General features: G+C 50.1%; 1 protein-coding gene across 3 annotated transcripts in view; it reads left to right on the top strand.

Annotated features, from left to right (window-relative positions):
- Nucleotides 1-2,427, top strand: part of Chchd6 (coiled-coil-helix-coiled-coil-helix domain containing 6) — a 212,507-nt gene extending 210,080 nt beyond the window's left edge. For 2 of the 3 annotated variants that reach the window (NM_001167736.1, NM_025351.3), the window contains 2 exons: nucleotides 834-969; nucleotides 2,225-2,427. In NM_001167736.1, coding sequence (NP_001161208.1) covers nucleotides 834-969; nucleotides 2,225-2,230 — 142 coding nt within the window. In that variant the 3' untranslated portion in view covers nucleotides 2,231-2,427. The remainder of the gene's footprint in view (nucleotides 1-833; nucleotides 970-2,224) is intronic. The other variant, XM_017321711.2, reaches the window with a different exon arrangement.
- Nucleotides 2,428-16,252: the final 13,825 nt, after the last annotated feature.

The raw sequence follows: 16,252 nt of genomic DNA, 5'->3' as shown, positions 1-16,252 counted from the left end.
GAGTGTGTAGATGTGGGAGGGGTGTGAGTGAGTGCATGCAAGTGGGGGGACTCTGGGATCATAGGAGAATGGGTGTGTGAGGGGGTGTGGGAGTGTGCGTAAGGTGCGTGAAAGTATGTGTAGCTATGTGTGTGTGAGTTGTGGGAGCACTGGATATGTGACAGTGGGGGAGGCAGGGGAAGAGAGCTTACGTGGAACAAAAAGGCATCTGGTAGTGGTCCTGTCAAAGGTGGCCCCAGGGATCTGGGAGGGACACCTGTAACTGTGTAATCTGTTGTTTACTTTTTTATCACTTGTTTTGCATCATAATAGTAGAAAGTCAGCATATTCATTTGTTGTACATTCTGAAACTCTTTTGATAAAAGAAGAAAGAAAATATAGTAAAATGCCTCAACACATCACTACAAACTATCTCTAAGATGTGTATTTTTGTTTTTTTGGATATCTCTGTAGGTTTTTCTGTGTCACAGTAGTAAAATTAGAACAAGGATTTGGGAGGAAGTGGCATTCCTGTCTCACATGGCTGTGGTACCAGGTCAACAATGCACTGAAAACCCCTTGGACAGAGCCTGACCCAGCTGCCACCAGGCCCCTCACCCTTCCTGGTGACACTGGGGACTCATGGCAGCAGCCAGTCAGCATACAGCCCTATACCCCAGCCCATTCAGTATTGGCCACTGGCCAGAAGACCAGACCCTGCACTCCTCACTTGTGGAGTGAGCTGGCACATGGATAGACATCCAGAGCTTATCTAGTGTCTTTCTGGGTGTTGAGTGTGAGTTCTTGCCTCTCATGCCTTCTAATACCAGCCATCTGTTCTTATCGTCCCCCAGGCCCCGCAGAGTGGAGCCTGTGTGCTCTGGCCTACAAGCCCAGATCCTCCGCTGTTACCGGGACCATCTGCATGAAGTGCTTCTGTGCTCGGACCTGGTCAAGGCATACCAGCACTGTGTGAGCACTGCCCGCAAGGTGAGGCCACCTGCCTTAGTGTGTATGCCTGGGCCCCTGCATTTAGACGTCCCATCCTCAACCTTGCTCAGAACCATTTCTCACCACTTTTGGGACCCCAAACATGTCCGTGGGAGTAGTATCTCCTGTGCTCCTCTTCCTGGCTAGGCTTATGTAATCTGTCCACCTTCCTGGAACAAGTAGCAAACTTCTCACCTTTCAGCAGAGGGGCTGAGAAAAGGACTATCCAGTTATACCCCTAGCCTTCCTTGACAGAAACAGCTTTAAGCCTTGTTCCATCCACCCTGTGTCGGTGGCCATTTTCAGTCCCTGTGCCCCCTTAGTGTATCCCACCAGTGTACCTTCATTGCACTGAGTAAAAACCTGGAAAAGGTGTACTGATGATATTGGACAGACTGCAGGAAGTTCCAGTGTGTCTCTGTCACTACACATGCCTAAAAGAGGCTTGTGACTTTTCAGGCTCTCCTTCCTGGCCCCACACCTAAAGCTCCTGGAAACATCAGAGGCCAGCTGGGCCCTCAAGCCACCTCTAAACCATGCATGCAGTCTGGCACAGTGTGGGCCTCAGCACCCAGACTCACAGGGCACCCTGTGACCAAGATGTCCTACTGGAAAAACTTGGTGCCCTCTGCCAGCTGCACAGAACATGGTCCCTGGCAGAAGTGAGATAGGAATGAAGAATCCTCAGGAAAGATGTGCTTCCAAAAGCAGTTAGATGGCAGAAGCATTCCTGTCCAGCTCAGGACACCTGAGGGCTTTCCTCTAGGTATAGAGCTATAAACCTGCCTGGAGGTATGCAGAGCTCCCTAGAGCAGGAACCTGATTGCATAGTTGCATTCTCCCAGTGCATCTCTTGGAAAATCCCTACTTGTTAAGCTAGAGAACAGGGAGGACCTTACTTAGGTAGAGCAGAAGTGGGCAAGGCTGCACTAGGCCAGGGTGGGGGTTAGCCATACCACTGTAAGAGCAGAGAAGGGAGCTGGGCCCCTGGGGATAAAGAGGTGGTGCTGGCTATTATTGCTGCAGAACGTGTTAAGTAAGAGCCTATGTCCTGCTCAACAGTGGGGAGAGACCCAGTCTAGGTCTCAGGCCAGCTAACTGACTCATAGCCAGTTATACTGCAGGGAAATGGCCACTATCCAGTGCAGTCTGCAGGAGCCTGGAAATCATGAGGCTGAGGTCTCTTACAGCCCGGGCCTGGGCCATCTCTGGGGATGAAGAGGGCTCAGCTGAACTCTGGCTGTTCTCTTTGAAGGGCTGAGGAGCAGCATCCTTCCTGGAGCCTTGAAGAAGGGACCGATCATAGGACCACAGACCATGGCCCCCAGGCCCTGCAGTCTCTAACTGAGCACCCATATGCCTCTGAGTGTGGGGCTGCCATGCTCGAGAAACAGTATGTGCTACTGATTGAAAACAAATAAAGCAGATGTCTTTGTTTGCAGTCATTCACTCATTGGCACCCAGTCACTTCTGTTGACTCTTTGTCCAGCCGTCTGTTGGTCACCAGTGACACAGAGCCTCACAGGACAGACTGCTTCTCTGGGGGAATACTAGGCCTGGCAGGGGATAGCATGGAAACCCATAACTACATGGCCACACAAAAGCCACCGTGGATCAAGTATGAGAGGAAAGAAGAGAAGTGGTGTTTTGGGGGGATGGTGCCAGCATCCAGAAGGACCTTCTGTTTACTCTTAGGAAGACTGGTGGGTAATTGCAGGACAGAGCAGAGCCATGAGGAGTGGGCCCCAGGTAAGGAGGAGCAAGGTGCTCTGTAGCTAAGGGGGCAGTGGGCGTGAGAAGAAAGGGAAGTTGGGAAAGGGGCATCTGGGCTGGGAAAGCCAGGCCTTGAGCAGAGGCAGTGCTGTTCAGGCACCTGGAGCCATGTCATTCTCTCACAGGAGGGGCAGACTGAGGTAGGGCCATGCCAGAGAGCACTGTGGTCTGCACTGCCCAGGAGAAGGAAGCCACCCTGCTCTTGTGGGCCAGAGCAGGTGTCTGAATAGGAGATAAAGGGTGGACAGCTTTCAAGGCTCTGATACGGTGCAGGTGGCAGCACTGTGGTTCAAGTGTGAGGACCGGCCTGCCAGTGGGCAACCTTCTTCTTTATGACAGCACACCAACTCCAGGACCACACTGTAGCCTGCATTATGTCCTGTCCTGACAGGGGTTTGGGTGGAGCTTGCGGTTCTCTGGCCTTTCTGCTGGTAACCTTGTACTTCCCATTCAGGTCCACTCAGGGAGTCCCTGTGCCATCTGGAGCTGAGTGCCCCACACTCCGGCTTAGCAGCTCATCCCTGTACCTCTCCCTCGAAGCCCAAGGGAAAATTAGTGTTTGAGAGATACTCACAATCTAGCCAGGTTTGCCTGACGGTCTTATTTAGCCACACTGTGGGATCAATGGTCAAGAAAGGCAGCCACAGCACCCTCCCTCTGTGTTCTGGGTGAGTGCCTCACAGTGTGTAGGGAAGCTGAAGAGTGCCCTAGCCTGAGCCCTGCAGGGGAAAAAACTTGCTGGCATGAGAGAGGTCACAGGTCACATGGCTTATTGATTGACCTTAAGTGATACCAGAGCAGTCCTCTATCGAGGAACAATGATCCTTTCAGACCCTCCCCCAGAGACCCGGCTACTCCACATTGTCTGTCTTGGAAATCCCAGAGTGGCAACACGCAGACATCCCTCCTATTCTACAAGCTTAGTCAGACTCCAGGGCTAGGCATCGGACACTGCCAGGTGTGTGAGCACCTGGGAACTAGACTGCACAATCCTGTGCCAGCTCACTCTGCTGGGAAACAGGCCTCCTCCAGACCTGGCGTAAATGGCAGCATATATGTGACTTCCAGCACTGCTGAGCAGAGCTTCTATCCTGCTCTTTTTCAGCTTCCTTGTACCTTGCTTGTATCTGCAGAGATTGGCAGGTCAACAGGCAGCCACTGGCCCCTAGGATCTCCCTCTCCTGCCTAACAACTGCCAGACTACATAGCTTTCTCTGTGTCCCTCTGCAGGCCAGGGCTGGTCTCGGGCTCAAGCCATCTGAGCAGTAGCTATAGCAGATACATACTCCCTCACCCCTGGCCTACAGCCTCTAGTTTAAGTGCACTGGTGCCACTGCTGGCTTCTTGAGGTGGAGAGGGAGGGCTGTCTTGGCCTCAGCGCTCTGTGGAACCGTATTCTTCTCTGGGAATAGCAACACTGACCAGCCTCAGCTGGGGTCAGTCCAAAGAAACCCTGGGGCTGGACAACAGGAGCAGCTTGTCAAGGCATCTCACTGACAACAGGTGGCTGTGAGGTTTATCTGAACTACAAAGCCTAGAGGGTTTTAGGACCAAAACAGCAGAGCTCAGAAGGAGCTGCCTTGGGATACCCTGAGGAACTCCAGTCTCTTAGCAAAGGTCGGGACAGTATAGGGGCACAGGTCCTTGGGCTATATAGAGTTCTGCAGGCTGCCTGACCGACCCTGTGCCCTTTATCCAGAGTCTCAGCCTAGCTTCCTGGCCACCGGAACTGATAGCAGCCATAGAATCACAGCGGGGAGGAAGATCTTAATTGGCTTTCACTTGTCTTTCTAAAGCTGGGAGATGCCTCATCCTATGAAACGATGAGCATCTAGAGCCAAACAAAGGAGGCTGACTTCCTAGAAAGTGCTGGGGAAAGCAGAAACCCTACACAGGAGATTAGCCACTTCAGAGTTATTCCCCTTAAAGAAAGCACAGAGGGGGGCAGTGCAGTGAACTTTCCCTTGTGATTGGCCACCACAGGGGCTCCTGTTCTAGGAAAACTGGCCCATTTCAGAGTTCAGCATGAGGACTTAGAACCCAGCAGGAAGGAGTAGCTTCACTCTAGAATGGTCTTGTGTACTAGAGCCCTAGAGAGGCTAATCTGAAAGATGGCCATCTGTGTACTCTAACAGTGCTGTTAGCCTGGGTCTCCCAGCACTGTCTCTCCACACAGCACACACATACACACACCTCACACCACACTCCAAATACAGACACACACACACACCACACACAGACACACATACACACACACACACACACACACCTCGCACCACACACACACACACACATAGACAGACAGACACATACCTCACACCTCACACCAGACACAGACACACACACCTCATACCATACACCAGACACAGACACAGACACACACACCTCACACCATACACTAGACACACATACACACACACACACACACACACACACACACCACATCACATCCTTCTGCATTTCCTTAGCTGGTGCTTAGTTCTAAGAGCAGGTTGTACTGTTCCAACTGCAAGTGGGCCTGGCCTCCCCAGAACTCAAGGCACACCACCCCCAGCCTCTACCCTCCCTTCCCATTGTACCACCAGCACCCCTCATGGCAGCAGAACTTCAGGGAAAGCTTTCCATAAAGTCTCTGCCTCCACCTCCCAGTGCCACCCTGACAAAGCCAGCACATCCAGACTGAGGTCCTTGAGCCTCCACAACTCCAGAGACTTGAGGTGGGTCATTGGAGTGGACAGACCACCTACCACGAAAGCCTCCATCCATCATTTCCTGTGCTGTACTGTTTGCTTCTGGAATGGTTTTGTCTCTAACTCAGAGTGGAAAAGCTTGCATGTGGTTACCAGAGAAAGAACTTGGGCCTCAGACCTAGGGACTCAGTCCCGCAAGTCCCTGAGCTTCATTTTCCCCATCTACAAAACAGCTAAAGCCAGGTCCAGGATCTCTAGGGATGACTGTGAAGTGTTCTGTTTTCTTGGAAAAACAGTTGAAGTTTTCAGGGAGTGCCGCCTCCCAGCCCTAGTCTCTCCTCCTCCCCCAGAAGAAGAGCGGACAGAGACACATCGCACGTGGTCAGAGAGAGCCTGGAGGGGCCAGACCTGAAGCTAACAAGGCTGTTTCTTTTCAGGTGTGTTGGTCACAGGTTTTCTGTCATTTACAGCAGAATCCCCAGGACAGAGCATGGTGGTAGAAAAAAACCCTGTCACGGTATCTTGACTTCCCCTCTTCCTGGGCCAAGCAGTTGGGCTGAGGAGGGGCTGCAACAAAGATGCAGCAGCATCTTCCACGGGCACCCAAGGAGCTCTTCCACTCAGCTTTGGTCAAGTCGGGGACACCAGTGCTGGGAGGGGAAGTGGTCATCTCAACTAAGCATCCTACTCACCCTTAGCGGCCCCGTGTCCCCACCCCAATCTTGGTAGTCCCAAAGAGTTAGGGTGTGTTAGCTGCCTCTGCCAGATTCCTGTCTCTGCATGTCCCCTGGTGGGAGTGGAGGGGGTATGGCTGACTTCTCACTGCACCTTTCTCTTCCTGGGTCACAGAGGTTGTGTGTGCATGGTGTATGAGTGTGCAAGTGTGGGTGTGCAATGTCCATAGAGGAGTGGGAGTTCTGTGCTTTGTGTATGTATGTATGGTCTGGTGTTTGTTCTCCTATGTGTACTGTTATGTACCCAGGTGGCCAGCCTCCCTCAGCACACCTGCTGATATAGGCTGGACCTCATCCTATCTCCATGCCTTCCCTGATGCCAAAAGCAAGCTTCCCTTTAGGAAGTGTGTGTGTGTGTGTGTGTGTGTGTGTGTGTGTGTGTGTGTGCGTGTATGGGGGGGGGGAGACAATGCATGGTGTATTCTGTGTATGCACATTGGTACACCCAGAACCTTGCCTGGATGAAGGGCATGTTAGACAGTGTGCACTTCAGGAATGTCCTGAAGCGATGCTGGTAATTCCTACTGCTGGGGAACAATGTGATTTGTCATTCTCAGTGCAACCAGAAAAGTAGAGAACACCATGATTATTGAGGCCAGAGGGAACAGAAAGAGACAGGAACAGAAACCTCAGCTGGGTGTTGTGATAAGCTCTAGATGAGCAACAGCAGGAAGATCCTAGCCCACCAAGGGCTAGAGTCACAAGGAGAAAGGATTGCTGGCACCATGGGGATACCAAGGGGGTGCGAGGCACAGCTACAGAGGAAGGGCTGCCCATGGAGGAGAAAGAACTGTCCCCTGCTTAGTGAGCTTCATCCTATCACCCATCATCACTGAGCCTCCCAGAGCTGGACACAGCAGGGAGCCAGGGGCTCAGGCGGCTGAGGGAGATGCAGCTGCCCCTACTGAGAAGGAAGGGTCTGAATCATGATGCAGCTGCTCACTGCTCTGTGGTGGCATGTGTGCCTGTGCTCAGATGGCCATGAGCTGTGGGTGTCAGTGCAGGGATGGGCATGGACCTGTGTGGTTTATACCCTGTCTTAGCAGGTAGTGGACAGCTGGTGGAGAATGATACCAACAGCCAAACCTAGCACTTAGCAGACTTTAAACAGGAACCAGAGCAGTGCATGTTTGTTTAAAGCCTTACACAGCAATATGGCATAATTACGACTATAATCATCTCATAGATAAGGACAGTATGGCGTAAAGAATGTGAATAACTTGCCAAAGAGTACACAGGAAGATCCAAAGACGGGACTCAGAGCAGCCTGGCCTTCAACCCCTGTCCTCAGCCTACACCACCTATTGGAGGTGGGCCCTGGCTGTGTCTGGGACAGAACTACCCTTAACCTGCTTCTGAAATGCCTTTGCTTGTTCCTGGCTACCCAAACAGTGACCCTGACACAAACCTAGTGTTGGCTATAGAGGCTATATGATGACAGCCCATTCCTCCTTCATGACATTACTGTCCACAACAATGAGTATCATGTCCTTATCAGTATCAGCAGCCAGGTGACCTTGAAACTCTTGCAAATTGGGACAGACTTGATCTGCCCCACTTTGTCCTTCCATTGTGACCTTAGGCAGACACCCAGAGAGTTAGTGCAGGGGGCTACAAGAGGATGAGAGTACTCAGTACAAAGCAGGGCAGTCACTGTGACTTCCTAGGGGTGCTGGCTGGGTGAATGCATCAAACTTTGTCTTTTAAAATGCAGGATCCCAGGGCTGGAGAGATGGTACAGTGGTTAAGAGCACTGGATGCTCTTCCAAAGGTCTCGGGTTTGATTTCCACCACCCACATGGTAGCTCAAAACTTTCTGTAACTCCAATTTCCAGATCAGACATCCACTAGCTTCCAGTGCCACCAGGCACACAGAGACATATGTGCAGAGACATGTGTGGATGCTGAACGCCCATGTATAATTAAGTAAATGCAGTCTCACAGAGCATAGTAGTGCATACCTGTAATCCTGGCTAATCAGAAGGCTGACAAGAGGACTGCAAGTTTGAGACCAACCTGGACAACTTAATTAACAAGACCCTGTCTCTAAAATAAAATATTCCCAAGGGCTGAGGATGTAGCTCAGTGGTAGCCTAGTTGCCAGGCTGTGGGTCCAGTGCCATAGACTAACAAGAGTTTCCAAGTTCACAAAAAGCAAGCAAGTAAAAGCTTTCTATGTTGCTGTTTACAGAAGATATCACCCTAGTTCTGGGGGCACAAGATGAATAGAAGAAAAGGGGGTGGGGGTAGAAAAAGATATGCCTGCAGCTGCCTCCGGGAGAGCAGAGAAGGCTGCAATCCAAGACTTCCAGACTGAGCCTTTGGAACAACAGAGGGACAGTTCACAGGAGCCTTACACACCTTACACTAAAGCTGCAACAACAGGGAGACAGTTCATGGGAGTCTTACACACCTGACACTATTTGACTGAATAAACCAACATTGCATTTACAGATTTAGGATTTGCATGACTCGTGTCCAGTGGTTGTCAGAACTGGTGCTAGAAGTGGAGGGTGAGAGTGTGAGGGGGTGGGGGGGAGAGTTAGTTTTCACATGGATGCATAACAATATTGATCCAGGCATCTTCTCAGGCCAAGTTGTAAAGGCCCGACAGACGAGCCCAAGGCAGTTCTCCCATCGGCCATGAGCAGCTCTTGTGCCATCTACCTTCTCTCTTTATATGTACCCATACAACCTGCCAGTGGTAGGAGCTGAGATCCCACCTGTTTCCTCCAAGACCTGCCACTGTGGGCAGCTGGAAGAACACTGAGTTCTTCCTCCAGGAAGGACAGGCTGAGGACAGATCCTACATCTGATGGGGAGTGACTCAGGCTGGCTCTTGTGCTCAGTGTGGAGTAACTAAAAGGTGGTCCTTGCAGGGCTGGGCAGGGCTAGGAGACTCTGGTAACCCTGCTTCTCCCTCTGCCTTTACTGCCTGCCCTTTGCCAGCACAAGGTTTCTCTACAAACGTCCTGCAGGCTCAGGCTCCTCCTTGCTTCTGCATTGCTACACAGAGGACGAGTGTCCTAGCATAATCACTGTGTCCTGAGGACTCTCAAGGAAGGGTCATACGCAGTCCATTTTCTCATGTGGTCGGAGTCCAGCAAGAGAGATGGGTATCCAGTGTCAGGTATGGTGAGACCATCAGTGGGAAGCCCTGAGAGCTTGGAGCCTGGGTCCTCCTGCTCAAGGATCAAAGTGGAAGGAGGCAGGGATTAGAAAGGGACTGTTGAAGTCAGAGCTAAACCAGAACTGACTTGGTGAAGTAAGTGCCTTGTAAAGGCAAGGTCCACATGCCTGTGGGTAGGAGACATGAGACAGAGCGATCAATCCATAAGCAGGGCCATTCCAACAAGAGTGTTAGGTACTTGCTGTGCAGCACAGAAATGAATGCAAGCCTCTTGGGAAGGAGGGAAGGAAGGAAGGAAGGAAGGAAGGAAGGAAGGAAGGAAGGAAAACTTACCAGGACACAAAGATGGGTGTCCATCCAGAGAGAAAGGCCAGAGGTTCAGAGCATGTTATCAGCTCTCCTGTGGGAATAGGATAATGGCTATGTGTGATACTAATACTATTTTCTAATATTCTCAACTGACATTTTTTTTTTTAGTTAGGGTCTCTCATATCCCAGGATGTCCCAAAACTCAACTGTGTAGCTAAGTAGTGACTTTGAATTTTTTTCTTTAACTTTTTATTGATTTTCTTTGTGAATTTCACATCATGCACCCAAAAATCCCACTCATCTGTCTATATCTTCATTCCACCCTTGCAACTTCCCCCCCAAAATAAAAAATAAATAAACAAAACAAAAATTCTCATCGTGGCAGCTGTAGTGTGTCACACAGAATACCTATGTCTAGGGTCCACATATCTTTACTTGCAAATGTTCATTGCAGTGAGTCATTGGTCTGGTTCAAAGCCTCTGGCTTCTGCTACATAAGCAATACTGGGTATTGTCCTCTTCAGGACTCCCCTCAGATATACTGTTGTTGCCTTGTGTCATGGAGATGTACAGAGCTTTGGATCTGTAGAACTGGCCCCCTCACATGCTCCAGCAGTTCATAGATGGGGTAGATATGTGGTTGGCCAACTCAAAGCCCTGGAACTGGGTCTGGGTGATAGTTGAGTTGATCAGCCCACTAGCTCTCATGCACCCACACCCCAGGGAGAGCTCTCTAGCACTGCCTATGCTAGCTCACTCAATGCCATAGCCGGTGAAGGGCAGGCCCAGCTCTCCCACCTGCCACAGGTGGCAAGGAGCAATGGGGATGAGAGCATCTCTCACTCACCCATGCCATCACACCACAAATGGGGGATGGTACCAGCTCGGCACAGTGCTTGGACATCAACATGGCCTCAGGTAGCAGCCCAAACCAGGGCTATCTGCATGTCCTTTGGTAGTAATACAGGCCTCAGACATCAACACAGTCACCTGCTGCTGCAGTACCAAGGACCAAGACATGGCAGTGTGAGCCCGGATGTCACCATGGCCTCAAGTGGCAGCACAGAATCCTTGTATCTGCCCATTCCTCACTGCATGGAGTCTCCAGTCCACCTTCCTCCAGTGTATAAACCCCTCAGCATCACTTTCTCCCCCAACTCTCCACTACACACTCCATCTTTCCCATCTTTTCATCACCTATTCTCTCATTATAGTGGTGCCCACAACGGGTACCTAGGTGTTTTTCTTCCAGATTCCCCCTGAATTCTTGATTCCCCTGCCTTCCACGTACTGAGATCATAGACCTGCACTACCAATTTATGTAATGCTTCAGTATCAAGCCTACTGTATGCTAGACAGGTGTCTACTAACTGAGCTTTCCCCGTGCTCCAGCAATGGGCAAACAAGAGGGTGTGGCCCTTTACAGCCTCAGGTCATGAGACAGGCAGCTTCTTCCCTCCTATGTATCTGAGCCCTTGGCTCCTGTTACCAAGGCTAGCTTTGCTCCAATCCTGGACAGTTTGAGCCTCCTCGAACAGCAAGGTGCTTCTGCCTTCTAAGCAGAGTCCAGCAGAAAGGCAGAGTCTAGGGTATTTATCCTTGAGAGACAATCAGGCAAGAGGCCTTTCTGCACCCACCAGATACCCATATAGACTGTCTTGGTGTGCATCACAGTCACTCTTAGGCACTTGCTGAATACAGCACAGAGTAAAACCAGGGGAGGGTGCCCTTGAGTGTGGAGACCTGTGGGAAGACATAATAAAAGGAAACTAGTAGGGTCACAGAATGCCTGAGGTGGACTCTGGTGCTCTGCTTTTCCCCTCTCCAGGCTCCCACTGCAGACTCAGGCTAGCCTGCAGTCACCCTAGATCTGGGACCAGGAAGTCCAAAGCAATTCACTCTGAAGGAAGTACATTCCACCTCACATGAAAACCTGCCTCATTAAATTTAATGCGCTGGTTATTCCTGTTAAATAAACATCAACTAATTATGAAAAACATATTTGCTAAAGTTTGACTATGGAATGTATGAACCAATTACATGGTTATTCAGCCTCAAAACACACGTGGTAATGAGGTGGGTTATAGACTAGCAGCAGGTAGGGACGGCTGAGCCTGGCTCAGAGGAGCTCCTTTCCTGCTTCCTTCCAAGAGAATAGGAGCCCTAAAGAATGCTCATATCCTGGAGAATCAGCGTCTAGGCATACTGGGGTCATATGAAATCACAGTCCTTCAGCATGAGCAACAGACTCTGACGGACAGCCACCTTAAATAAAAATTCTTTTTTTTTTTTTAATTAATTAATTTATTTATTTAATGTAAGTACACTGTAGCTGTCTTCAGACGCACCAGAAGAGGGCATCAGATCTCATTACGGGTGGTTGTGAGCCACCATGTGGTTGCTGGGATTTGAACTCTGGACCTTCGGAAGAGCAGTCGGGTGCTCTTACCCACTGAGCCATCTCACCAGCCCTTAAATAAAAATTCTTATCCGATTGAGTTGTTCAAAAGAGCCTCAGGCATAGCTAGATCTAGTGGTTAAAATCCATTTATTGAGACCTAGTCTCTTTAGCTGTTTTTCTCTGTTGCCCTTGGAGGTCCCAACAAAGCCTCAGTTTAACCCTATGAAATTTCTTTTCCATGTACTTTCAGATTGGGATTCGAGATCATTTTTATTTGGTTGGTTGGTTGGTTGGTTGGTTCTGTGTAGCCCTGACAATCCTGGAACTCACTCTGTAGACCAGGCTGGCCTCAGACTCAGAGATCTGGTTGCCTCTGCCTCCGAAGTTCTGGGATTAATGGTATGTGCCACCACAGCCTGGTGATCCACACTCATTTTTTTAAACCACCTTACAACTAAATATCTAACATCATGAAACTCTTGAGAGTTTCATAAATATAGGCATAGGTGCAGCTCAAGGAAGCACCTGTCTCATGTGTGTGAAGCCCTGAGTTCTGGCCCCTGTTCTGGGAAGGCAAAGCCATGATAACTTACTGAGGAAATGCAAAATAAAACCATAAAAAGTCCTATATACCCAGCCAGGGCAGAAATGAAGAGCAAGCAGCCTTACACAGGCTCCCTGATGCTGCTACTGGGGACAAGTGGTGTGAAAGGATGGAAATGGCTTGGTGGGGTTTGGAGAAAAGGGAGATTTTTGGTTTGGTTTGGCTTGGTTTGGTTTGGTGTGTGTGTGTGTGTGTGTGTGTGTGTGTGTGTGTGTGTGTGTGTATGGATGTTTTACCTGAATGTATGTCTCTGTGCCACATGTATGCCGTGCCTGCAGAGGCCAGAAGAAGATTCAGAAGTTCCAGAGTCACCTGGAACTGGAGCTACAGAAGGTTTTAAGGCACCACATGGATTCTGGGAAATGAATGCCAGTACTCTGTAAGAACAGTCAGTGCTCTTAACCTGCTGGTGGCTTCTGAAGGAGCTGAGATGCCGTTGCTTCACCCTTGGCTTGGCACTCAAGAGAATGACCACCTTTGTCCTCTCTGCCCATACAGGATGTCACATAGATTTATTCACAGAAGCCAAGGACTTAGAGCAGTCCCAACCTACCTGTGCTCCTGAGAAGTCACGCTGTACAATGAGGAACTAGAACCATGCAGTCCTGCAAGAGAGAAAACCTTCACAGAACCCACTGCTATGTTTGCTTTCTTTCAAAATCATGTGCATGCATGTATGTGTGCATGCATGCACATGAATGCAGGTTCCCACAAAGGCCAGAGGCGTTGGATCCCTCTGGAGCTGGAGTTACAAGCAGTTGTAAGCTACCTGGCATGGATGCTGGGAACCAAATGCCAGTCCTCTGGGAAAGCAGCTGAGCCATCTCCCCAACCCATGTGTTTGCTTGCTTTTGTTCCCTCCCCAACAGGACCACAAACCTGGGCTAGCCCAGCACACATCTCACCAATCTGGGTTAATGCTGGGCACAGTCACCCGCATCATCAGTCACTCAGGCTGCAGAGTAGCTGTGACCAGACTGCTCCTCCAAAGCAAGACTTTACTGTGTGCACCTGGCTGCCACCAGCTGTTTCATGGCCCTTGATTTTATAAGGCTGTCTCTTCTCTTGCATAACATATATATGTTCAGAGCATCTCCACTCCTTTGCCCTATCTAGAAGCTAGTCACACACCTAAGAGGAGGCAAAGATGTGACATAGAGTCAGGACTACAGCACTCATGCTGGCATGGGGAAGGGGGTTGGGGGCGGGGGGTGACAGGGCTACCTGGAAAAGCCTCCCTAGATACTTTCATTTCCTTTGTCATCTCTACTCTCACCTTAGATGTGGAGCAGGTAAACATGCTATGGCATTAGGAATGAGGGACTTTCATATATGTATATAATCATAAAATGGTGTGGTGCTGCATGTTTAAGCCTGTGCACTTTATGGAAATGAAAGGGAGGAAAGGGGAGGAGGAGAAATAGAGAGGAGGCAGGGTAGAGAAAATGGGGAGGTATTCATCTCCAGGCGCTCCTGAGGAATAGTCGCTTAACCTTTTGGTAAGAGGAAAGACAGAATAAACATATACATGGACGCTTCTGAGTAACAGACTGTGTCTGCAGAGGACTGGAGATGTCCTGCGCTTGGCTGTTTGAGCCCAGGCTGCTATCATTTCTCTCCTGCTGTCCTGAGTGGGGCTTGAAGACAAGCTTCTCATTGTGTTTCATTTTATGTACTACTTGAATAAAAAGAAAAGAACACCTATGTTAATCATGAAAACATTAGTTGTTTCAGCTAAAGGCTGGGCTGCATGGAGGTGCAGGGATCTGGGGTTGTCACCATGCTGCCCCACACAGTTGAGAGATATGTGCCGCGGTTTTAGGCTAAGAAAAATTCTTGTATTTCCTAAACTGTGGCAGCAAAGGAGGACTGTTTTGCATGGTACTATTGCATCAGAGCCATGTGAGAAGGATGGATTTTCAGCATATGAGAACAGTGCTAAGATGGAGCCAAGAAAAGTGTCCCTGGATCCAGCCATATCTAAAGCTCAATGTCCTTGGGCCAAAGTGAGTCTGCAGTTAGTAAAGCCAGGTTTCCACAGGGATGGGTGTCGGCCAGCCCACACCTGTGAGCCCCTGCCCATTGCTGATGTCTATTGTCCATTCTAGTCATTAAATAGTTGGAACGTCATTTTAGAGTCTGCTCCTTGAGTCAGATAATATTGCTACTCTGGACAGTGCTTCCAGGGCATGGAGTGTGGGCCAAGTAGTGTGTGCCTAAGAGGAGCAGGCTGAGCAGTTGGATGTGAAGCAATGGCTCTGGTACCTTCACACAGTCCCTGCGGATCTAAGCCCATGCTGAAGAATCCCAAGGCCCATGACAGATATCACTGCTTTTGAGCTACTGTCAGCACAAGCCAGAGAGCAAAAGATGCTGATATTCTGTCCAGACTTTTTTGGCCCAAGCAGAGGCTTGGAGAGTCTGAAGCCACAGCTAAGATCAATAGGATGATCCCACGGAAGGAAATCCTTCCAGAATGGAGTACCTCCACAACACAGCACATAGTGTCAGGGAAATCCCTAGAGGCTAGCGGGGCAGAGCAAGTCTTCGGGGTGGTGCCAGCTGCAGAGAAGAGCCTCTCTCCCCACCGACTGTTCTGTCACAGGTTCTCTGGGCTTGGTGCCTGGCCATCCAGAGTAGCTTACTCTGACCTAGAGCACGTCACTCTCCTTCTTGATGATGCACACTAACATGCGCGTACACACACACACACACACACACACACACACACACACGCACGCACACACACACACACGCACACACACACACACACACACTTCCCCTGTTGGTCACAAAGTATGAATCCTTACCTTTTGCTTTTGTTCTGGTCTTTAGTGACCCTGGATCTGCCCATGAGCCCCCAAAAGAGGCTGAGGTGCCTGCCTGTTTGTGCTTGTAGACCTGTGCTCTTTCAGAGGGAGACTGTAACTATCCTGGGTCATTCCTGTAATGGAGGCTTCCTTGTAGAGTTGATGCAGTAGGAATAGAAAGTGACCGGACTACCTGGAAAACCCTCCCTGGTTACCATCCTTAACTTTTTCATCTCCATTCACACCCTAGACTCAGAGCAAATGAACTGTGACAGACAGATGCATCAAGTGGCATAGGTGTGGGCCATGCCCTAGGCCCTGCTGCCACCCCAGGGCTGGGCTGTATCTTCCAGGGACTCAACAGGATTCCCAAGTGCTCACACAGATAGGCATGAGGCTGAGATCGGCACTCTCCCCACGTAGGTAGGATGCTTCTTTCCAGGCCCCCTTCCTGGAGTCACGCCCTGACGCCACAGTGCAGGAGGAGCCATGTCACAAGCCACACAGGGATCAGGTAAGTCACCAAGGATCCCAGCCCCAGGAGAGTTGTAACCTACACAGCCAACATGTCAGTGGTCAGTGATGAACCACAGCCTGTGGCTGTCCTGCTTTAAGGATTCAGCCACTGGAACACAGACTGCCCTTCCTCCTGCCTCTCTGAATACCCAGCAGAAGTCAGGGATACTACACAGCTGCTTTCAGAAGCCTTTCATCTCAGGGGCTAAGGACATTAATAAATGCCATATTCAATCCCTAACCCAGCCACACTCCAGCTGTGGCAGACACTGAACTACATGGTAAGGGTGATGGGGCCTGGCTGCATGGAGTTCCC

Source organism: Mus musculus, chromosome 6, assembly GCF_000001635.26.
Source record: "Mus musculus strain C57BL/6J chromosome 6, GRCm38.p6 C57BL/6J".
Classification (NCBI taxonomy): domain Eukaryota; kingdom Metazoa; phylum Chordata; class Mammalia; order Rodentia; family Muridae; genus Mus; species Mus musculus.
Note: the sequence above shows the minus strand (reverse complement) of the source record. Positions and strands in the feature narration are given on the sequence as shown.